The 25,703-nt window shown below is 41.4% G+C and overlaps 1 protein-coding gene and 1 gene segment (V, D, J or C); both read right to left on the bottom strand.

The window, feature by feature from the left end:
* The window catches only part of LOC138672974 (immunoglobulin gamma-1 heavy chain-like), a 606,081-nt gene that overhangs the window by 50,923 nt on the left and 529,455 nt on the right, over positions 1-25,703 (bottom strand).
* The window catches only part of LOC138672958 (uncharacterized), a 147,725-nt gene continuing 129,886 nt past the window's right edge, over positions 7,865-25,703 (bottom strand). Inside the window, exons 7-12 of the mRNA XM_069761426.1 lie at positions 18,078-18,365; positions 17,519-17,848; positions 17,176-17,436; positions 16,609-16,935; positions 15,948-16,090; positions 7,865-8,185 (exon numbers count right to left, since the gene is read on the bottom strand). Of these exons, the coding sequence (XP_069617527.1) occupies positions 8,177-8,185; positions 15,948-16,090; positions 16,609-16,935; positions 17,176-17,436; positions 17,519-17,848; positions 18,078-18,365 (1,358 nt within the window). The 3' untranslated portion in view covers positions 7,865-8,176. The remainder of the gene's footprint in view (positions 8,186-15,947; positions 16,091-16,608; positions 16,936-17,175; positions 17,437-17,518; positions 17,849-18,077; positions 18,366-25,703) is intronic.

Genomic DNA, 25,703 nt, shown 5'->3' with positions numbered 1-25,703 from the left:
ACTCAAGTGGGGTGGCATCAGGGATGCCCTGTGTCCTGGGAAAAACACCCTCAGATTGGGCAAAAGACCAAGATGAGTGCCCAGACATTGCACTTGTGCGCCGTTGGGTACAAAATGGGGTCTGGCCCCATGCAGAGGACAAGGAAGGAATGAAACTACTGTGACAGTGGGACAAGTTGTTTGTGGAACAGCGCCTCTTGTATAGTAAAGTGTATCTGCCATCTGAGCTGCAACATCGGTACCAACTGGTGATCCCTGTGAAGCTGGGTCTGGTGGATGCTTGAGAGGCGCATGAGAAAGCTGCCCACTTTGGAAGTGAAAAGACACTTCAGTGGTTACAGTGAGTCCTCTATTGCCCTGAGTTGGGAGGGATGGTGGCAGACGCATGTTGGTGGTGTTGGGTCTGTGGGCTCAGTAAAAGCCCTGAGCAGTGGGCCCCCACACAGTCTAGACCGACTTTCGCTCCATTAGAGCTACTCATGATTGACTATTTTTTGATAGGATACTCTACTTCTGAGTACTCCTATTGTCTGGTAATGACAGATCACTTTACCAAGTATGCTGTAGTGGTGCCAACAAGAGACCAGACAGCAGAGTCGGAGACTGAGGCCGTGAGTCGACATTTCCTCCAAGTATTCAGGTGTACGCAGAGAATACACTTGGATCAGGGGGCATGCTTCCATTGGACGCTGATGAAAGAGCTGTACCAGCTGTATGGTCTCGAACAGTCGAGAACGACACCTTATCACCACCAGGGCAACGGGATATGTGAGCGCTTTAATTGGACCATGTGGCAGATGTTGAGGACATTAGAGGGTAAACAGCAAGCGCGCTGGCCTGAGTATCTCCCCGAAGTGATGTGGGCCAACAATAAGAGAGTGCACATCACTACTGGCTATTCACCACACATGCTGATGTTCAGGAGGACCGACAGGGACATTGAGGATTTGAGCATGCTGGATCCCTCCTCCAATGTCCCTTGGACTGCATCTGAATGGGTACAAGAGCACTGGTGGCTATTAAGGGTGGTGCATCAGGTGGTGGGTGATCGCCCACGTCAAGTGGCCCAGAGGGACACGTTACCCGTGCAAGCAGAGACATTTTCTCCAGGAATAGAGTGTTGGTGAGAGCCAAACAATGGTTGGGGAAGCTGAGTGACCAGTGGGAGGCAACTCCGTTTCTGGTAAGAAAAGGGTAAATCCTGAGATTCCAGTTTATGAGGTCGAGCCGGTGGGGACAGGGGGCCAACTCGTAATCTTCACTGCAACATGCTACAATGGTGCTGGTTTGAAGATTCAGCCCCCACTCCCATTGAGCCAGAGGCTGCATCTCATGGGATGGGTACTCCTAGTGTTCTTGAATTTGATGTTGTGCCTTCTCCCGCACCTCCTCACTTGCCCCCTGTGGTCAATCTGTCCAGTGTGAAGAGGGTGTTGAGAATGTGGTAGATCCTGCTGAGGAGGGAGAGTCAAGTCAGTTAGTCAATCCGGAAGTTGAGTCACAGGGCACCGCACCTCAGGACCATGCAGCCTCATTTGCTCCCTCTGATGACCCCACGGAAGGGGCTCCTGCTCCCTCTGGGACTGAACCTGTTGGGGTGAGTCTCAGGAGAACTACTCGATCTACGGCTGGAATACAGCCTCAGCACTATGCCCAAGATGACTTTGAGTGGGGAGGTATGTCGGAGACGCCAACCTTTAGTTGGGTGGCATGTAAGAGGATGAACTGTGATAACATTTGGACCCTGCTGCTGCACGTCTGAACTGAAAGAAAAAGCCCGGGATGTGTGCGTGCAGGGGGCTGGGGTCTAGTGTCTGCTGTATAGGATGCCTTGAGGTGATGCTTTTAGAAGCAAAGAGACTGCCATGTGAGACTCACTGTGAGGCAGCTGTAAGAATTGAGGAGTCTGGACTCTAAGTACTGTTTCCTGCCAGTGTGTTTGTGAGGGAGTTAACTTTGAGAGCTGTGTGACTTTGGAGCTCTGTAAATCCCTGCTTTGCTGGGCTGAAAAGCAACAGAAGACATTGATCCTGTGCAGACCCAGGCAGGTTGCTTTCAGGGAAGTTGTGAGTGACTGCTGGAGGAGAGATGGTATCCTGTACCATCCGTATTGAGAGTGACCTGGACATTCCCCGTTGAAGTGCTAGCCAGTACTGTATCCTGAGGCTATTGAACTGTAAGTCCCCAATGTGTGGGCTTGGCATCTGCTGACAAGACAAGGAGCTTTGTTTTTCTGTAGCTGTTTTGGCGCCGAAGATCTTGGAACTGGCTGCAGCCAATGCATGTTATATGCCTGAGTAGAGACTCCCCTCAGGTTAACGGTACCATAATAATAGATACCCGGGTATCCCCAGATTAAGTGTTTAATAGTTCCTGTTATATCTATAGGTATTGTATTGTGGGTTTTCATCAATTTATACTCAGTGTGCCATCCCAGGGGTCCCATAATACCACCTCAGCCGATTTACACCTGTTTTCTTAGTACCTTGTTTGTCCTTTTGTTAGGTAAAGATCTTCTAAAAAACCTCAGTGTAATACACTTGAAGCGGGAACTTTGGGATTGGCACATTGATTTCAGCCCTAGCTGAATGATTGTAAATAATAGGGGAACCTCAGGCTGTTTTCAAACAATATTGAATTTATCTTCAACCTCTATTCCATTAAAGGGAGTGTTGTTATTTCTTTCTCTGTCTTGGTTTGTGACTTAATGGATCTCATTCGAACCTCTGGTAATTACAGGGGAACGACGGCACTGGGACTACGCAGGCACAAGATTACAGGGCAAAAAACAGACGTCACAAGCACACACACAACGCTATGACGCTATGGAAGGTGATTCACATTATAACGAAGTACAGAGGCAGAGTTATCTTCTGGGCAGCATCTTCCCTATAGCCTGGAAAAACTAATTTACATTGAGTTATAAAAGCAGATTTCTCAACAACAAGGCATCTGATATGAGTCACACAGGTAGGACTTTTTTCAGCAGTCTATAACCTGTATGCACATATTAATAGGTTACATATTACTGTTTAATCACAGTGAGTCTTTCACTGCTGCTACTGGCACCTCTCCTCCCTCTCTCCTCTTATCAATTGAATCTAGATATCATTCATACACTACTCCAATCCTGTTCGTGAGTGCTGCACATTACTATCTGGAGTATTTGACTAATTTTTGATTACCATATCTCTTTTACTGAGCAGTGAGCCTTGACATCATCTCTCTGTCATGAATCACCTCACAATGGCTGTTGCATTCCCTGCCTCGGCTTTTATACAGACTCTGATAGTCCTTTCTGATTGACTGCACAATACCATGCTATGTGATAGTTGCAAGGCATTACGGGTATGCCCACGCAGCCGAGCCTGAGGCGTTTGAACATTTTGTGGTGTAGGCAATCTTCTGCAATATCACAAATTGTTTCAATTTTCTGAGGCCTATGGATTTCATAAAATTCATTGCAAATTTAATTTGTATCAGTTTTGTTTTCTCATCTCTAATGCTCATTAATCTTTTATAGTATTTGAATGACCTCAGGTTGATTAGTGCTCAGAAACATGATTCAACAGAATGGGTCATTTTAAACAATTGTTATACTGTGAAGCATATAACTTAATATCACTGCAGACTTTCAATTGCTTTGAAGAATAGGTTTAAAGTAGGTTCCACATAATCAATGGTTTACAGTGACATGCCTGACTAAGAAAGTTCTACATCAGACTATAAGAAAGTAATATTGCTGATCATGGACTTTCATTAGGATATGTTAAAGGACTATTCTCAAGTTGTCTCTTGAGCAGCTCACAACTATGCAATCTCATTAAATCCTGGTTTTTGGAGGGGCTTACACACTTCCTTAAGTAACAGTTCTGGTGAGTAGCAAGACTGCTATATTAGAAATATAAGGCTCAGCACAAGACAAGTAATCTTGACCACTATCACTATATTTGCTTATAAAGATAACATGCATCGGTGTACATGGGTGGGGAAAGTAAGAGCTGTGATATTGCGACATTTATAACAGCAGCTTTTCAGGATCTGAGAGGGAGGTTGTACAGAAATAAATGGGGATGTTAGCAGTTGACTACTCTTCTGGAATGTAACTACTATAGTCTCTCATTCAGGCACTAGTTCACAAGCTACATGGAAATGTGCTGTACACTATGTAAGATAAAAGCTCTCATATCAGGAGAATCGCAGCAGATAGGTAAAGCAATTAAAAAGAAAACTTGCTTATGTTCAAGCAATTTAACAACATAAGAATACCCCTTTAAGGTAATACCCTTAAAATGTAATAATAATTTAAACCATAAAAAACATTTAGAATGAAAATGTTTTATTAAAAAGCAAAAGCACCCACAGTGACATAGTTTACAATGAAAATACATAACACACACATCCAACGCAATATAATTATTTCTAAAACTGTACACTGTGTGCAGAATTATTAGGCAAGTTGTATTTTGATCACATGATACTTTTTATACATGTTGTCCTACTCCAAGCTGTTCAGGCTTAAGAGCCAACTACTAATTAAGTAAATCAGGTGATGCGCATCTCTGTAATGAGGAGGGGTGTTGTCGAATGACATTAAACCTTATATAAAGTGTGCTTAATTATTAGGCAACTTCCTTTCCTTTGGCAAAATGGGTCAGAAGAGAGATTTGACGGGCTCTGAAAAGTCCAAAATTGTGAGATGTCTTGCAGAGGGATGCCGCAGTCTTGAAATTGCTAAACTTTTGAAGCGTGATCAACGAGCAATCAAGCGTTTCATGGCAAATAGCCAACAGGGTCGCAAGAAGCGTGTTGGGCAAAAAGGGGGCAAAATAATTGCCCATGAATTGAGGAAAATCAAGCATGAAGCTGCCAAGATGCCATTTGCCACCAGTTTTGCCATATTTCAGAGCTACAAAGTTACTGGAGTAACAAAAAGCAGAAGGTGTGCGATACTCTGGGATATGGCCAAGGTAAAGAAGGCTGAAAAACGACCTCCTTTGGCCAAGAAATATAAGATAAAACATCAAGACTGGGCCAAGAAATATTTTAAGACTGACTTTTCAAAGGTTTTATGGACTGATGAAATGAGAGTGACTCTTGATGGGCCAGATGGATGGGCCAGAGGCTGGATCAGTAAAGGGCAGAGAGCTCCACTCCAACTCAGACACCAAGAAGGTGGAGGTGGGGTACTGGTATGGGCTGGTATAATCAAAGATGAACTTGTGGGACCTTTTCGGGTTGAGGATGAAGTGAAGCTCAACTCCCAGACCTACTGCCAGTTTCTGGAAGACTTCTTCAAGCAGTGGTACAGAAAGAAGTCGGTATCGTTCAAGAAAAACATGATTTTCATGCAGGACAATGCTCCATCACATGCCTCCAACTACTCCACAGCGTGGCTGGCCAGTAAAGGTCTCAAAGAAGAAAAAATAATGACAGGGCCCCCTTGTTCACCTGATCTGAACCCCATAGAGAACCTGTGGTCCCTCATGAAATGTGAGATCTACAGGGAGGGAAATCAGTACACCTCTCGGAACAGTGTCTGGGAGTCTGTGGTGGCTGCTGCATGCAATGTTGATCGAAACAGATCAAGCAACTGACAGAATCTATGGATGGAAGGCTGTTGAGTGTCATCATAAAGAAAGGTGGCTATAATGGTCACTATTTTTTTTAGTTTTATTTTTGCATGTCAGAAATGTTTATTTCTAAATTTTGTGCAGTTATATTGGTTTACCTGGTGAAAATAAACAAGTGAGATGGGAATATATTTGTTTTTATTAAGTTGCCTAATAATTCTGCACAGTAATAGTTACATACACAAATAGATATCCTCCTAAGATAGCCAAATCTAAAAAAAAAAACACTCCAACTTCAAAAATATTAAGCTTTGATATTTGTGAGTCTTTTGGGTTGATTGAGAACATAGTTGTTGATCAATAATAAAAAATAATCCTCTAAAGTACAACTTGCCTTATAAATCTGCACGAGTGTAGATTATATAGCAATATTTATACAAATGGTAAATGGCACTGTTTAAAGGTATTTTCCGGAGAAATAAAAGTATTCATATTGACATAACTTAAAAAATGATAGCACTGTTTTTGTCCTCTTTAAAATTGCTCACATTGATGGTGATAAAGCTCCTGAATTCTCCCACTAATTTCTTGGACACTAAGTTAGAGATCAGGAGGCATGGATGGCTTCTGTCTCCTAATGCAAACCGGCCACCTGATACAATTTCTTTCCCTACAGATTAGGTGTCATGATCCAGTCTGGAGTTTGTTTTCTGCTATCCTCTCTCTGGATTGGTCATGCGGAGGTTACTCCCTCTGCCTCGTTTTGGAGCTGGCTGGGCTTTTTCAGTCCTCTGCAGTCTGCTGGCCAGCATCAGTGATAGTTCATGCTTCCACGCTAGAGCAGCTGACCCATATACCCGGGTGATTCTTCTACCTCTGACTTCCCGTATTTGTGTGAGACCCATTCCTTATCCCTGACTTAGTGTTCGTCTGGTGGTTTTCCTTACAGTGTATGACTTGGCCTGATCTCTGAATCCCGCCTCTTGCTTTCCGTATCTGATACCTCGTTCCCTGACTGGCTTTGACTTCTGGCTTGTACCCCGACTTCGTCTTACATCTCACTTTTTGGATACCACTCTGCCGTTTGGCTCTGACTTCTGGCTTGTCTCTGACTCTGTGCATTGCTGTGAACTCTGGTACTTCTGCTCCTGACAGTTTCTGATTCTGCTCGTCTGACCACTCTTTCGTTACCTGTGACTCAGTGTTGCTACGCTGTGAGTATGGAGGTTGTGCTAAACTGCACTGCAGCTGCATCACATTAGGTTTGTGTGTTTTTCTTTCTGCTTGTTACGTAAGTTACATGTGTGCCTGTTTTTACTACTGTCATGCCTCATTTGTACTCTGCGATCTATGCCTGCTTCTTTACAGCTTTGCCTGTTACAGTCATAACTTCCCTCCACTCTCATTGACATGTCACAAGTAAGCTGAATATTTTCAGGCTGCAAGTGCTGAATAAGCCACGACCATGAATACAGTGTACTGATGTGTCACTCTGCCTGTGAAGTGAGAACTCTGTATGTACAGACAGGCTGTGACAAAGCAGGCATAGATCTTAAGGGGAGTATGGAAGGCAGAACGCAAATGAGCCATGGCAGTACAAATAGCCACACATGACATCAGGCTGACTTGCAAAATAAGCAAGAAGTAAGCCATGCTCGCTAATCTGTGACTGCAGGGAAAGAAATGGTATCAGATGGCTGGCTGGCATTAGGAGACAGAAGCAATCCATGCCCCCTGACCTGTGAAATAGCATCCCAGAAGGCAGTGGGAACTCAGGAGCTCCATCTCTGTCACAGTGAATAGTTTTTGACATTATACCAAAGTCAATACATTTTCATCTCCCCAAAATACCCCCTTAGAGCATTTTGTGAGTTGTATGGCTAGTAACATAGTCATCAAGAGAATAAGAAGGATGAATCTGATTGACATTTTCTGCAATATCATCATGCCATCTTTCTTTAGCTTTTTGGAAATATAATGCTTCCTTGTTTCTTCTGTTGCATTCTAGTTTCTCTAAATATGAACTAAATAAGACAGTAGAAGAAAAGAAGGTGGCACACTGAAGCACATTGATTACCTTCGTTACTTTATTGCTGGTATACACAATAAAACATGGAGCCGAGGAGCGGGATTCCTGCGGACAATTCGAGTCCAATGAAGCTTCAATGAATCCAGATACGTTGAAGCGTCATTGGACACAAAGCGTCCATTGTCCGCAGGAATCCCGCTCCCTGGCTCCATGTTTTATCGTGTATACCAGCAATAAAGTAATGAATGTTTTCACTGTGCTTCAGAGTGCCACCTTCTTTTCTTCTACCGTCTGCATCCGGGACACACTTTCTTCAGGTTGAGCACCTCTCTGTCAAGGCGTTGGCCAGCTGCTACTATGTCTCCATTGATCACAGCTCAAGGTATGCAGTCCTGCTGGTGCCGGTCTTTTTTCTCTTTTGCTTGATACATGAACGCAGGGTATATCTACAGTGTTATTGACATATTCTTTGCTTGTATAATGAATATTGTAATAATAATATAGGTAGCATAGGGAATTGTCTCTTTAAGAATGGGGGTTGATATGCATACTCTGGTTTTCTTCTTTCTACTTCTTACTTTACCTAAAACAAAAGTATTATTTAGTTAGTAGGTCACTGTGAAAATGGCAACTTTATCTGTGATTTACTTAGTACATATGTGTGAAAAGCATGTTTCTTTTTTTTTATTTTAATTGTAAATGCATAAATAATAATGCGTGAAAGTTTTTGAACCCTTCAAAATTTTTCATTTTCCGAATAAATTTGACCTAAAATATATCAAATTTTCACATAAGTTCTAAAAGTATACATAAAGAAACAAATCAAGCAAATTAGACAAAAATATATTTTTTAAGCAGTAAAATGATCCAATAACACATGCTTTTGAGTGGCAAAGTATGTGAACCTTAGCGTTCAGCATCTAGTGTGACCCCATTGTGCAGCAATAACTGCATCTAAACATTACTGATAATTGGGACCATCCACCCGCTGCCTAGGTCTCTGCCTATAGGAATAAATGTTAGCACAGCCAAACTTGGAGGTGCCACACAGTAGGTTCCCAAACCTTATAGCTAAGTATCAAATACCGGGCACACTCAGGGATTTTTGGTGCAAAAATCAAAATTTAATGCACACCAGTATATATAGTATAGTATCCACCTCCTTGTCTTGCGGTGGATACCGCGACATGATACTCGGCACATACCTAGTTTAGGTCACAGTATACCTGATTGCAGGTCACTGACCACCACCTACCCTCTTGGCTACACCCTTTAGCTGATCTTTGGCTACTGTTTGTGTTCTAGTCACACTAGCATCTAAAAATTAACCCTAGTACACTGATGAAAGTCTATCACGACCAAAACGTTTGTAACTAGTGGCTACTGAATGTATTAAATTTAGATTTTTGCATCAAAAATCCCTGAGTGTGCCTGGTATTTGATACTTAGGTCTCTGCCTCTACACGCATGGGAAAAGCAGCCAGGGACCAGCTTTCTAGCTAGTCTCCAGTGTGGCTCGGTCTCCGGTGGCTTTTAAAGTATCTTTTTCTCTGAAACACTGCACTTTTTCAGAGTCAAACATACCTTTTTATCTACTCTTTATACTTATGAAAATCTGATGAAGTTTAAGGTCAAATTTATGCACAAATATTGAAATTTCTGAAGGTTTTACAATCCCTCAAAACACCACTGTATGTATATGGTAATTTTAGATTTAAAAAGAAACAATTTTTTATTTTATTATTGATCAGGCTTTCTAAAGTTATGAATATACGTCATTATCTTATATTGTTACCGTCTCTTCACAACTCTATTTTGCTTCCTTCTAAGATGCAATGCCACTTAATACTGTCTTAGTGGCTGTTTGAACTGCTGGTCTGGCAAAGTTCTGTGTGAGCTTTTCTGCTCCTTTCTCCTATGCTCAGACATGGAGGCCTGCAGTTCAAATCACCTACTAATATAACTTGATCTAGGCACAAAAGCCTACAGTTTGAGTATGGTGGAAGCAAAATAAGGTAGTGAAGAGAAGGAAAAAAATAATGTGATGAAGTATATTACAAGAAAAAAAAGTTTACAAAGGCTGACCAATAATGAACTTAGGACAGGGCCATTTTGTCCGATCCTTGACCACACATTTTTGGAGTGCTATAAAAAAATTCTCTTTCTGATATTCAAATATTTTTTGCCTCTTTCATAGTGACTTCAATCACTGCTAAGTAAACAGTGAGTAGTGGCTGTAACCACATCCTGGCAATGACTGACAGCTGGCTCACCTGTGCATCAGTGCAGAGCTGGCTGTCAGTCAGTGCGGGGGCGTGGTTACAGCCACCACTCACTATGTACTGAGCAGTGACTAAAGCCGCGTCTCTATGACTGAAATCCCGAGGCTGCCAGGATAAATAAAGTTAATTTCCTTTAAGGCAATAGGGCTTTCAGTGTGGCTGCACTGCTTCAGAATGCTATTAGCCTGCAGATTATCCCTATATTGGCAGGTTTGAAGTATTTTTTGACATGACAGGCCCCTTTAAGGAAATGTTAACAATCAAATTCAGAAATCAATTCAACTTATGTTAATTAACCTGTGTTAATAAAATACAAACACTACTTGGCTTGTTATAATGATATACTGAAACTTGTGTTGATACAATACACTAATAGTACTCCCCTTACAAGATATATCATGCAACGCCCTTCAACTTGACCAAGTGTGCATGAGTTGTGTCTGGGGAATGGGGAATAAGCTGTTGGTGGTAGTTCATCTCCCTGAAAACAAAAAGGTTTGTCTATGTTGAAATCCATCTCTCTCCTGACATCTGCTGTAGAGGGAGAGTTGTGAGGCCTTAATACACATTACATATTTGGCCTTGTTGTGCCAAAATGCATGAGTTTCTAATGTACAAGGAAGTACCTTGAAGTTTGTGAGTCAGAATGCAAAATCTCCAATGGAGCCCTGAGCTAACACAGTTCTTTAATAGTAGTAGTCTTTTCATTTTGGGGGCCCCCTAGTCTCCAGGGCCTGGGTACAATTGCAACCCCTGAACCTATTATAGTTACGCCCCTGATATTGTCTATCTTTCCAATATAGATGTAACCATTTTCTCATGTACAGCACCATGGAATTAATGATGCTATATAAATAAATAATAATAATAAATAATAATATAGGCCCAAGCACAGCTGATTGCTAACATTATTTAGCCATACTTGAAGAAAAGGATCACAGTTCCAGCTCCTTAAAACGATTAGTTTATTAAGTTTCAAAAATATAAAATCCAAATATCCAAAGTGAATAAACTCCCAGCGGTTGGTGCTAAGATAGCGAAGACTGACTGGCAACGCGTTTCGATCACATTGATCTTTATCCGAGCCACATGTCAGTATGGTTGCGTCTTTCCTATATAGGGAGACTTGTCCAACCATGACACAGATTTAAGTCATATGACTACCTCGAAGGTCCTGTCTAAAACCAAATACTATTACAATAGAAATGCAATAAAACAGTAAAAATAAAAATAATCATCTTTAGCAATAGTGTAGCATAATTTCGTTTCTCTTATTTAGTCCCATTGGAGCCCGGGTATTTAATTGTAGAATCCAATACGCTTCCCGTGTGAGAAGTCGGCGTCTGATATCACCGCCGCGGGGGGAGGAATTAACCCTTTCTATTCCCTGGACCTGAAGACAGCTTATGCTGCGTGCATGATGAATGACAAAGTGTTTTGATGCCGCTGACATGTTTCTATTTTGGTTATCCGTATTTTTTATATCATATAGATGTTCCCTAATGCGTATTTTTAATTTTCTGGATGTACATCCAACATACATTAGATTGCATTCTGTGCATCTGATGTTATATATTACGTTGGACGAGTTGCAATTAATATATTGCTTTATATCAAATTCCATAGTTCTATCCGCATTATGGAAAGTTTTAGCACTGGCAGCCACTTTACATGTGCCACAATTTTGTATGCCGCATCTAAAAAATCCTGGATAATTCAACCAGGTTTTTTTATTTCTTTCCGAACTGAACATGCTAGGAGCTATTTTGCTGCCAATCGTTGGAGCCCTCCTGGACACAACATTAATACCCGAATTCAAAATTTCGTATAATTGATCATCCTCATACAATAATGGCAAGTATTTGTAAATGATATTTTTAATTTTAGGGAACTGGGGACTATATTGAAAACATATATATGGTTTCTTGTTTATTTGTACATTATCTTTATTCTTTTGGGGTGCAATTAGCTCTTTTCGATTTTTTTCTCATTAACAATTCCCTTAGCCCGATCAATTGTCCATTGAGGATATTTACGGCATTTTAATTTTTTCGTTATCTGATTGAACTCACCATTTAGATCTTTTGATGAGCTACAATTACGCTTGATCCTGGTGAGTTCGCCCACAGGTATTGATTTAATTGTGTGCTTGCTATGGCTACTATGGGCATGCAAAATTGTGTTTCCCCTAACTGGTTTATGATGTGTTTTAGTTGCAATTCCCTGATCAACATGTCCTGTAAGTTCCAGATCTAAAAAAGAAATATCATTTTTATCCACTTTGTGCGTAAATCTAATGTTATACATATTACAATTCAAGTACTCCAGAAAGTGTGGTATGGTAGATACATCCCCCTCCCAAATTATGAGGGTATCTATACCATATGAGGGTATATATGAGGGTATATATACCATATATATGTTTTCAATATAGTCCCCAGTTCCCTAAAATTAAAAATATCATTTACAAATACTTGCCATTATTGTATGAGGATGATCAATTATACGAAATTTTGAATTCGGGTATTAATGTTGTGTCCAGGAGGGCTCCAACGATTGGCAGCAAAATAGCTCCTAGCATGTTCAGTTCGGAAAGAAATAAAAAAACCTGGTTGAATTATCCAGGATTTTTTAGATGCGGCATACAAAATTGTGGCACATGTAAAGTGGCTGCCAGTGCTAAAACTTTCCATAATGCGGATAGAACTATGGAATTTGATATAAAGCAATATATTAATTGCAACTCGTCCAACGTAATATATAACATCAGATGCACAGAATGCAATCTAATGTATGTTGGATGTACATCCAGAAAATTAAAAATACGCATTAGGGAACATCTATATGATATAAAAAATACGGATAACCAAAATAGAAACATGTCAGCGGCATCAAAACACTTTGTCATTCATCATGCACGCAGCATAAGCTGTCTTCAGGTCCAGGGAATAGAAAGGGTTAATTCCTCCCCCCGCGGCGGTGATATCAGACGCCGACTTCTCACACGGGAAGCGTATTGGATTCTACAATTAAATACCCGGGCTCCAATGGGACTAAATAAGAGAAACGAAATTATGCTACACTATTGCTAAAGATGATTATTTTTATTTTTACTGTTTTATTGCATTTCTATTGTAATAGTATTTGGTTTTAGACAGGACCTTCGAGGTAGTCATATGACTTAAATCTGTGTCATGGTTGGACAAGTCTCCCTATATAGGAAAGACGCAACCATACTGACATGTGGCTCGGATAAAGATCAATGTGATCGAAACGCGTTGCCAGTCAGTCTTCGCTATCTTAGCACCAACCGCTGGGAGTTTATTCACTTTGGATATTTGGATTTTATATTTTTGAAACTTAATAAACTAATCGTTTTAAGGAGCTGGAACTGTGATCCTTTTCTTCAAGTATGAACATTTCGCCTGTCTGCAGCGGAGTTCCGTGCACCTGCGGTGATTACTGGTGAGCTGGTTACATACCCCTTCTCTATATTATTTAGCCATACACATATTGTAAACCTTCATAAGACATGTAATCCCCTCTACCTAAGAACTAACATAAAGTCACAACATTTCTTTAGGTTTCTTCTAAAACTTTTAGTAAAAAAACAACCTTCAGGTATGCCATATTTCATACGAGTACAACATAGATCTGTAATAAGGGCATAGTCATGATCTTTCCTTCAAAAATGATTTTAATTTTTTAAGGGGTATCGTTTCTCCTTATGGAGAGTGACATACCATCTCTGGCTTGTGACTTGTAGGATCGCTACTTCCAACAGGTGGTGCTATAGAGTTTAAGTCCTCTTTTTCTCAGAAGAGGCAATTTGCATATTTAATTTTTTAGTGATGCTCCACATTTCATTAAAATTAGCTGAAAGTCATTATGTAAAAAAGACACCAGGAAATTATCTAAAAGCTATAACATTTATACACGTTATCTAATATATAAAGCTGAATGTGTGTATGTGTGTGTGTGTATGTCCGGGATTGGCATCTGCACCGTCGCAGCTACAGCCACAAAATTTTGCACAGTCACACGTCTGGACCCCGATAGCGTCATAGGCTATGTTGTGAGGTGAAATTTTAACCCCGCGCTTTCCAATTCACCAAACAATTTTGCCCCTATCTACATAATGGGGGAAAAGTGAAAGGAAAAGTGTGGGAGGCGTCGCAGCTACAGCCACAAAATTTTGCACAGTCACATGTCTGAACCCCGAGAGCGTCATAGGCTATGTTGTGAGGTGAAATTTTAACCCCGCACTTTCCAGTTCACCAAATAATTTTGCCCCTATCTACATAATGGGGAAAAAGTGAAAGGAAAAGTTTTGGAGGCAAATTGACAGAGAAAGAAAGAGAGCGATGGCGCCAAAGAGTATATACCGTACAGTTGCTAAGGTGGGGCCCCGACATGGGATACTCACCACACACTGGGATATGAACACAAACACAAAATGCGCCACACACTACCACGTGCTTGAACACATATACCACCCTCAGCACACATTTCACAACACATACACCAACCTCGCCACATAAAAGTCGAAACACAAAAGTCGCCGCTCAAAACTCGCCACGCGCAAAACTCGCCACATGCGAAACTAGGCTCACGCAAAACTCGCCACACGTGCAAAACTCACCTCATGGGAACACTCGCCACACGCAAAACTTGCACCCGCGGAAAAATTGCCACATGCACAAAAGTTGCAACACATGCAAAAGTTGCCTCACACAAAACTTGTACATACTCAAAAGGCACCACACATAAAACTCGCCACACGCAAAACTCGCCATGCGCAAAACTTGCTGCACACAACTTGCTACACTAACCTGTCACATGCAACTCGACACACAAAAAGTTGCTACACGCATGTCGCCACACAAAACTCATCTCACAAAAGTCACTACATGCATATCGCCACACGCAACTCAACACACACAACTTGACACACGAAACTCGCCCTAAAACACACATAAGTCTGGTATTATCCTTCAAAAATAAAAATCTGATTAATAAGCAGACAAACTACAAGAGCAACAAATGTACCATATAGGAAATCCGGCAGCTGTCAGTCACATGACCTGTCTATTATGTGTATGTGTGAGCTAATATATACTGCCAGGGGGGAGGGCTTCCTATTGGCTGGGGATTTATCAGGCTGCCAATTTAGCTTACAAATACTGAGGTAAAAATACTGACCAAATAACGTGTGAACAAGGTCTAATACAGGAGGAAATGACATACAGATATATACTATGTACAGGGGAGATAACACACAGGTATATACTATATACAGGAGAGATGACACACAGGTATATACTATATACAGGAGGATATGACATACAGGTATATACTATATACAGGAGCAGATGACCTACAGGTATATACAATATACAGGAGGAGATGACATACAGGTATATACTATATACAGGAGAAGATGACACACAGATATATACTATATACAGGGGAGATGACACACAGGTATATACTATATATAGGACAGGAGGAGATGACATACAGGTATATACTATAGATAGGAGGAGATGACATATAGGTATATACTATATACAGGGGAGATGACACACAGCAGGTATATACTATATACAGGGGAGATGACATACATGTATATACTATATACAGGAGATGACATGCAGGTGTGTACTATATATAAGGGAGATGACAAACATGTATATACTGAGGTGAAAATGAGAGGTGTGAGGTGAAAATGAAAAGGTGTGAGTGCAAAATGAGAGGAGTGAGGGAAAATAGTGGAGTGATTGGAAAATGACAGATGTGAGGTCGAAATGACAAGTGTTAGGGGGGAATGAGAGGAGTGAGGGGGAAAATAAGAGGTGTGAGGGGGAAAATAAGAGGTGTGAGGGAGAAAATGAGAGCTGTGAGAGGGAAAATGAAAGATGTGATGGGGAAAATGAGAGGCGTGATGGGAAAATAAGAGAAGTGAGGTGCTATAACTAACCACAGATATTTACTATGCCCAGGCAACATCGGGCTCTTCAGCTAGTAATTATATGAATTTAATTAAAACATGTTTTCATGTACCTTAACAAATGTGACAAAGCTGCTATAGATCAATGTTACCAAGAACAGAACAATGAAGGTAGATGTTGTTGACCACACATTGTTGATCTCATCGAGCTCCTGTAGTTCTTCGCATCCATCATCTTGATAGACAGTATTGATATCTGCAAGCATAGTTAGAATACAGAATATAGTTAAGTCTCCTTTACTATAGTTATTGTAAAGTGTAAGCTGGCGATCCAGATGCTTAAATAATTATTTTACAACATTAAAAGCCTCTTTTTGGAATGAAGCTTTGCCACAGAGGTGTTTGGCATCATATGGTAGCTGCCTGCTCTCCATGCTGTGTTTTGTACCATTATTCTTAAAGTTCTGGTGGAGATATGCCTCTCATCATCATTTGGAGGTATACATTAAATAGCTAATACGAAATCTGTAAGCGTACGGTATTTTCACAGTAAATTAGCACATAGAACTTTTGAGGAGGTAAAGAAAAAATAGCTGAATGCCATCTGTTTTTGGAAATAAATGACTACACTTAAAAATGCATGAAATTACAAAGTTTATTGGGAATCCATAATTTATGAATAATGAATAAAACACAATGTACTTTTATACATAGATTTATTAACTAAAATTTATTTTAACACAGGATAAGATACACATTTTAATAGTGTTTTACCGTTTGGTTTGCTGATGTTTGAATGGATATTCTGTTTAGATGATGAATGAGCCACAAGGCATGCATAGCTCATTCCTCCAAGCCACTGTTCTTTTAATATGGGTAATTCACTGATGTATGAGCACAGATGTTTCTGATGGTCACAAATAACATCCTTTGGGCGGGGAAAGTCCTGCTTGATTGTGGTGCCATTGATCTTCCATGTCACAAAAACGTTTTCTGGATAAAATCCATTAACTAAACATATCAATGTTAGAGTATCCTCTTCTATCCTTTGATTGGTAGGGGGAAATAGGGAAACTTTTGGCTGTTTTATTACATTGAGTTCTGTAAAAATAGTAGAAAACATTAAAAGTAGGATGAATAAAGCAAACAATATAAATCTAAATGTGGAAACAATTTTCAAATATGTTTCACAGTTCTGTACTGCTTTAGGTACAATGGCATTAGGCTAGGATATGATTCTGGCTTTAGGTGGTCATATTGCTCCACAGGATCACTCAATATGACATTCAAGCCATTGAGTCTCAGATTCAGCATCTGATGTGCAATTGTAAAGCCACTTACTTGTGATGTTGAAAAATTCTTGTTTGCATATTTGTGTTGGGCTTGTTGTATATTCTTCCAGTGGGATTTGTATTGTGACCTGTACAGAATCCACATCCTTGTACATCAGTTCATAATTTTTCTGCCTTAGTGTTGGTATTTCTGTCTCATTAAGCAACCAGTTTATATCATTGATACCAACACTGGTTCTACAACTGATGGTGGCATTTTTGGAAAAAAGCAGATCATTGAAGGATGGTTCTGGTGTGATTAATGCTTCGACTGGAAAGAAAATAAGTTCAGCTTTATACTTCTGATGACACTTTTCATATACAATGATAGATTAAAAGAGGGCTATAATTACCTGATTTGTTGGGAACAGCACTAATATTCTTCATGATATATACTTCAGAAGAGATATGGGCTACAAGGCAGGAGTAAGTTGTGCCATTTAGCCATTCATGCTTCTGTATTTTCAGCTGACTTATGGCTGAACACTGTTTTGTATTGTGGTTACAGTTGACTTGGATGGAATTTGAAACTTCTTCTTCAGTTGAAGACCCATTGATCCCCCAGGTTATGAAGAGATCTTCTGGATAAAAGTCCATCACCCAACAGATCAACATCAAAAGGTCATCCTTCATTGTTTCTTCGCCTGGAGGCAGCAGATGTATAACTGGAACCTTTATCTCATCTAATTTTTGGAAAATGTAATATAAATTAATATTATTGAATGTATTATAATCTGAAAAACACACAAAGTTTTATATAGCTTACAATATATCTGACCATGTAATAATTGCAAATTCACAAGCAGTTCATAAATAAAGTGGAAACTTACGGTGACTACTCAACATAATAAGTGAATTGGATGTAAGAAAATGTAGATGTTAGCAAGCTGGTATTTGATGTGGAGAACTTACTTTTTGTCCTGATAATGGTCATCTTTTCCTGGAGATGCTCCTGGGGTGGATTTAGTTTGCAGGAAAGAGATAAGATTTTTTTCCAGTGTGCCAAGCTGATTGTCATTGTGCTTTGGACCCATGTTGTGTTGCGAAATGTGATTTGTTCACTTTTTACTTTTCTTTTTGGCATCCCATTCTCTATCCATTGAATTTCAGCATGTACCATATTAGTTCTACAGGAAACATTTGCATTTTTGTAAAGAAATAGGTCCCTAAAGGATGGTTTTACTATGTCACCATCAGGCACTGAGGAAAAAACACAGCAAGAAATTAAGCACCAATTGCTTGAATTAACAAAAGCACACAAGGCACTTTGTACAAATGGACCTCTTTTTTGGTGCATTCAACAGGAATACATATGTCTATATGTTGGCTCTGGATATGTCCATTAGCTAATCACATTGACCTATTTTACTTTTGTATTCCTTTTTCAAAAACTGCTCACTATGATGAATAACAGAGCTTGGCTTCAGTCGGTAGCACTCTTGCTTTGCAGCGCTATGGTCCTGGGTTCAAATCCCACCAAAGACAACATCTCCAAGTTTGTATGTTCTCCCCGTGTTTGCGTGGGTTTCCTCTGAGTTTCCGGTTTCCACCCACCCTCCAAAGACACACTGATAGGGAATTTAGATTGTGAACCCCAGTGGGGACAGTGACGATAATGTCTGTAAAGTGCTGCGGAATTAATGGCGCTATATAAGTGAGGAAAATAAATAAATGGAAAGAAAGAGACTGTCAGGAGATTCAAGCTTCACAGGATAAGAATGGGTGGGTTAATTGTGAGTTGAGTATAAATTATTTGTCAATTCTTGTCCCTGTTTCATTTGTTTGAAAAACGTAACAAAAATGTAAAAATTCTGGTGTGGACAACTTTTTAAGCCTTGTTCTGTTATGCAAGGCACATCTGCATACACATGATAAGAGCATTATACTGCCTCTGTAGAAATCTCTGGTTAGACTGCACATGGAGTACTGTGTACAGTTTTTGGCACCGGTGCTCAGGAAGGATATAATGGAACTAGGGTGAGTACAAAGGAGGGCAACAAAATTAATAAAGGGGATCAGGAAACTACAGTACCCAGAGAGATTAGAAAAATTAGGATTATTTAGTCTAGAAAAAAGACGACTAAGCGGCGATCTAATAACCATGCATAAGTATATAAGGGGACAATAATAATAATAATAATTTTATTTACATAGCGCCAACATATTCCGCAGCGCTTTACATTACAGAAGAGATTTGTACAGACAATAGACATTACAGCATAACAATAAACACAGATCAAAACAGATAACAAGAGGAGTGAGGGCCCTACTCGCAAGCTTACAAACTAAGAGGAAAAAGGGAGACACGAGAGGTGGCTGGTAACGATTGCTTTCATTGTTCGTACCATCCATAGTGTAAGAATCAGGTGTTCATGTAAAGCTGCATGAACCAGTTAACAGCCTAAATATGTAACAGTACAGATACGGAGGGCTAATTAACTGCATAAAGTGTATGAGAACATGATGCGAGGAACCTGATTATGGTTTAAGTTTTTTGAATGGGCCACACAGGGAAAGATAAGTTAATGCGTTGAGGCGGTAGGCCAGTCTGAACAAATGCGTTTTTAGGGCACGCTTAAAGCTGTGGGGATTGGGGATTAATCGTATTAACCTGGGTAGTGCATTCCAAAGGATTGGCATGGCACGTGAAAAGTCTTGGAGATGGAAGTGGGAGGTTCTGATTATTGAGGATGTTAACCTAAGGTCATTAGCAAAACGGAGAGCACGGGTAGGGTGGTAGGCTGAGACCAGGGAGGAAATGTAGGGCGGTGCCGAACCATGGAGTGCTTTGTAAATGAGGGTAATACTTTTGTACTGGATTCTGGAGTGGATGGGTAACCAGTGTAATAACTGGCACAAGGTAGAGGCACCGGTATAATGATTGGTGAGGAATATGATCCTGGCTGCATCATTCAGGACAGATTGGAGAGGGTAGAGTTTGGTAAGATGGAGGCCGATTAGTAGAGAGTTACAATACTCCAGACGAGAATGAATAAGTGACATAGTAAGAGTTTTTGTAGAGTCGAAAGTAAGAAAATGGTGAATTCTAGAAATGTTTTTGAGATGCAGATAACAAGAGCAAGCCAGTGATGGGATGTGGGGGGTGAATGAAAGCTCGGAATCAAGTATGACTCCAAGGCAGCGGGCATGTTCCTTGGGAGTAATGGTGGAACCATACATGGAGATGGAAATGTCAGACAAAGGTAGGTTAGTAGAGGGAGAGAACACGAGGAGTTAAGTTTTTGACAGGTTCAGTTTCAGATAGAGGGAGGACATGATGTTAGAGATAGCGGCAAGACAATTACTGGTGTTTTCTAGAAAGGCCGGCATGATATCAGGAGAAGAAGTGTATAATTGGGTGTCATCAGCATAGAGATGGTACTGGAAACCGAATCTACTGATTGTCCAATAGGAGCAGTATACAAAGAGAAGAGTAGGGGGCCTAGGACTGATCCTTGAGGAACCCAAAAAATAAGGGGAAGATGAGAGGAGGAGGAACCAGCAAAAGATACTGTGAAAAAACGGTCAGAGAGATAGAAGGAGAACCAGGAGAGAACAGTGTCCTTGAGACCGATGAAGTGTAGTATAGTGAGGAGGAGCTGATGATCCACAGTATCGAATGACAGATCCAAGAGAATTAGCATGGAGTAGTGACCATTAGATTTAGCTTTTAGTAGGTAATTAGAGACTTTAGTGAGGGTGGTTTCAGAAGAGTGTAAAGAGCGGAAACCAGATTGAAGAGGGTTCGAGAAGAGAGTTATCTGAGAGATAGCGGATAATACGTGAGTTGACCAGGCGTTCAAGGAGTTTAGAGATGAAGGGAAGATTACAGACAGGTCTATAATTTATGGCACAGTTTTGGTTGAGGGATGGTTTTTTAAGTAATGGATGTATGTTGGCATGCTTAAATGAGGAGGGAAAGATACCGGAAGAGAGAAAAAGGTTGAATATTTTTGTTAGGTGAGAGGTGACAGCAGGGTAAAGGGACTTGAGGAGATGTGAAGGAATGGGGTCACTGGTGCAAGTGGTCGGGCGAGAAGATGCAAGGAGCCTGATTACTCCTTCTACTGTAACTGGTTCAAAGTCAGAGAGTGAACTAGATGCAATGGGGGAGAGAGGACAGTGCATGGTATGAAGGGGTTGGGAGATCATTTCCTGTTGGATGTGGTCAATACAAATATCTCGCTGAGGATCTGTTTATACCAAAGAAGGTGACGGTCACAAGGGGGCATTCTCTGCATCTGGGGGAGAGAAGGTTTTTCCACCAACATAGAAGAGGATTCTTTACTGTTAGGACAGTGAGAATCTGGAATTCCTTGCCTGAGGAGGTGGTGATGGCGAACCCAGTCGAGGGGTTCAAGAGAGGCCTGGATGTCTTCCTGGAGCGTAACAATATTGTATCTTACAGTTATTAGGTTCTTTAGCAGGACGAAGATCTGAGGACTTATTCTGATGGAATATAGGCTGAACTGCATTGACAAATTTATTTTTTCGGCCTTGATAACTATGTGGATGTGGATGTAGTTTTCAAAACCACTTGTGAATATACCCTCATTTTTTGTACATAACCTTATTACGGTGTCATGCACTCAATCAGGGTGGAAGAATGGCGATTTCCGCGCTAAATGAGAAAGGGTTCTTTACAGTTAGAGCAGTCAGACTGTGGAATGCCCGACCACAGGAGGTAGTAATGGCAGGCACTATAACAGCTTTTAAAAAAGGGCTGGATGATTTCCTCGATACACATAAAATTGCGGGTTATAGTTAAATTAGTGACAAAATGTGCAATTGGGGGAGAAAGGAAGAACTTGATGGACCTAGGTCTTTTTTCAACCTATGTAACTATGTAAATTCAGAGCCAAAGAGTTATATTTAAAAATAAAGACTTTCAAAACTATTTACAGACAATATTGTATAACTGGTCAACAAGTTTTTCAGCTTCCAAAGAATTTATTGGTGAGCTTCTTGAACACAACCACTTATTTATTTATGACAGTCTGTGCCTCCTGAATGAGTATACGCAGAGTGGATGGTCACTTGCTAAATATGGAAAAAAAATATTAAGAATGTTTAGTCTCTATTTAAAAATGGTAAAAAACAGAAATTCTTAACATAATTGGATAAATGAGTAGAAATAAAGGTTTAAAAGTGTACTGCAAACTGCTGCAGAAGAAATGTCTGGCTGGCCATAGATTTCCGATAGTGCTTCTATCTAAAAAATGGTTCTTAGATACGGACACTCCATGCGGTCCCTAGACCGACACCAATAACACAATAGGTCCTGAGAAGTGCATAGGTCAGGAGACAGGAGCACGCAGTTCCTTCCTGGGTGTGTCACAGAGTAGAATACGTATCTGATTCAAAAGAAGGCATGATGAATCGAATCCATAACACTCTCTGTGCACAAGCTCGGGCAGGACTTGTGCCTTCCTGGTTCCTTAGCTGCACACTTCTCAGGTGTCTATGAAGCCTTTGCTTTCTATTTAATCTGTTTCTCACTTTCTGTGCGCACTGAGGCCGGGGCTGTGTGCTTCTGTCCCCTGAGCTGCATTCTTCATGGGCCCTTTGAGAGCAGAGCTGAGTTAAGGGAGAATTCAATAGAAAGTATAGATTTTATAGCTTCAGCATTCAATTGAAAATGGAGTGGAATAGGATGGGTGTGGATTGAAAAGAAAAAAGTAGACTATGAAGCCCATGTTTTCTTTTGGGTCTATACTCAGCTCACTCTCAATAGACCCCCGAGGCTGTGAAGTCTATGCTTTCTTTTGGATCCATACTCCACCGACACCCAATAGACCCAATAAATCTCACATGTTGACTCATCAGACTACAATACAGATTTCCACTGATCTAATGTCCAGTCTTTGTGTTGCTTTGCCTAAATAAGCATCTTCTTGTTTGTGGACCTCAGTGGTGACTTCTTTGCAGCAATTCAACCATAAAGACCTGTTTTTCAGTCTCCTCTGGACATCTGATGTTGAAATGTGTATTCTTCATGATAATTATGCATCATTTATGAGGACTGTTATTTGAGGTCCTGCCAATTTGTGTTTACCAAGGCTGGTAACTTTGATGAGCTTATCCCCTGCAGCAGAGGTAATTCATGGCATTCTTTTCCTGGACCAGTCATCATGAGAGTCAATATCATCATAGTGATTGATGGTTTTCAGGAATGAAATTAAGGTTACCTTAGGCAAGGTTAGGCAATAATTGACTGACCTTCATGTCATAAAATAATGATGGACTGTCTTTTCTCTTTACTTAATGAGTGGTGCTTACTGTATTCTATCTTTGAACTGTTGTGAAATAAGGTACAGCACTGTATGAAACTGTGTACCAACACTCCTTCTGCAAAACACACCTGATGGTCGCAAACACTTTCTGAAGGCCAGTGATTCCACAAACGATCTCGTAATGGGGCACACCTGTTCTTGGAAGTCATTCTAGCTTACTACTTGATAAAGCTGCTTAAAGGGAACATATGCAAATTGCCTCTTCAGAGAGAAAGAGGACATGAACTCTATAGCGCCTCCTGTTGGAAGCAGCGATCCTACAAGTTACAATCAACCTTTGAATGAGTCTTGCAATATGACTTAGGATAAAAGCCAAATCATAATCTCAATTTGCAGACACGGTGTTTCGGGCTATTGGCCCTCGTCAGTGCGAAGCATGAGAACTGATTTGGCTAGGTGAGAGGCTCTGGACTGGGGTGTAATGGGTAAGGTTTCTCCTTGTGGAGAGTGACATACAAGCTGTGGCTTGTCAAGGTAAGGAGACTTATTTGCTGTGCATTGCTCCTCTGGGAAATTTAATATGCAAATTGCATATTAAAAGGGAACATGTCACCAGTTTTGTCCTGTGTCAACTAAAACTATGAGCTTAACCCGTGGCTGTGCTGCAGTCCATCAATGGTTTTATAATCCCTTAACTTCCCCTGTATTACCCTCAAAAAATCTTTTGAAGTTCTCCCACACTGTATGTTAACCCCTTCCCGACCTGTGACACAGCGTATGCGTCATGAAAGTCGGTGCCAATCCGACCTGTGACGCATATGCTGTGTCACAGAAAGATCGCGTCCCTGCAGGCCGGGTGAAAGGGTTAACTCCCATTTCACCCGATCTGCAGGGACAGGGGGAGTGGTAGTTTAGCCCAGGGGGGGTGGCTTCACCCCCTCGTGGCTACGATCGCTCTGATTGGCTGTTGAAAGTGAAACTGCCAATCAGAGCGATTTGTAATATTTCACCTAAAAAAATGGTGAAATATTACAATCCAGCCATGGCCGATGCTGCAATATCATCGGCCATGGCTGGAAATACTAATGTGCCCCCACCCCACCCCTCCGATCGCCCCCCCAGCCCCCCGATCTGTGGCCCGCTCCCCTCCGTCCTGTGCTCCGCTCCGCCGTCCTCCTGCCCGCTCCCCCCGTGCTCCAATCACACCCCCCCGTGCTCCAATCAAACCCCCCCGCACTCCGATCCCCCCCCGTGCTCCGAACCACCCCCCCTGCACACCGATCCACCCCCCCTGCACACCGATCCACCCGCCCGCACACCGATCACTCTCCCCCATGCTCCGATCCCTCCCCCCCCGTGCTCCGACGCCCCCCCGTGCCCTGATCTCCCCCCCCCTGTGCCCTGATCTCCCCCCCTTATACTTACCGATCCTGGCGGGGTCCCGTCCGTCTTCTTCCCCGAGCGCCGCCATGTTCCAAAATGGCGGGCGCATGCGCAGTGCGCCCGCCGAATCTGCCGGCCGGCAGATTCGTTCCAATGTGAATTTTGATCACTGTGATATAATCTATCACAGTGGTCAAAATAAAAAAACAGTAAATGACCCCCCCCATTTGTCCCCCATAGATAGGGACAATAATAAAATAAAGAATTTTTTTTTTTTTTCACTAAGGTTGGAGTTAGAACTAGGGTTAGGGTTAGGGGTAGGGTTAGGGGTAGGGTTAGGGGTAGGGGTAGGGTTAGGGGTAGGGTTAGGGGTAGGGTTAGGGGTAGGGTGAGGGGTAGGGGTAGGGGTAGGGTTAGGGGTAGGGTTAGGGTTTCGGTATGTGCACACGTATTCTGGTCCTCTGCGGATTTTTCCGCAGCGGATTTGATAAATCCGCAGTGCTAAACCGCTGCGGATTTATGGCAGATTTACCGCGGTTTTTCTGCGCATTTCACTGCGGTTTTACAACTGCGATTTTCTATTGGAGCAGTTGTAAAACCGCTGTGGAATCCGCAGAAAGAAGCGACATGCTGCGGAATGTAAACCGCTGCGTTTCCGTGCAGTTTTTCCGCAGCATGTGTACAGCGATTTTTGTTTCCCATAGGTTTACATTGAAATGTAAACTCATGGGAAACTGCTGCGGATCCGCAGCGTGTGCACATACCTTTAGAATTAGGCTATGTGCACACGGTGCGGATTTGGCTGCGGATCCGCAGCGGATTGGCCGCTGCGGATCCGCAGCAGTGTTCCATCAGGTTTACAGTACCATGTAAACCTATGGAAAACCAAATCCGCTGTGCCCATGGTGCGGAAAATACCGCA

This window comes from Ranitomeya imitator, chromosome 1 (assembly GCF_032444005.1).
Source record: "Ranitomeya imitator isolate aRanImi1 chromosome 1, aRanImi1.pri, whole genome shotgun sequence".
Classification (NCBI taxonomy): Eukaryota; Metazoa; Chordata; class Amphibia; order Anura; family Dendrobatidae; genus Ranitomeya; species Ranitomeya imitator.
This window is presented reverse-complemented; position numbering and strand designations above follow the sequence as displayed.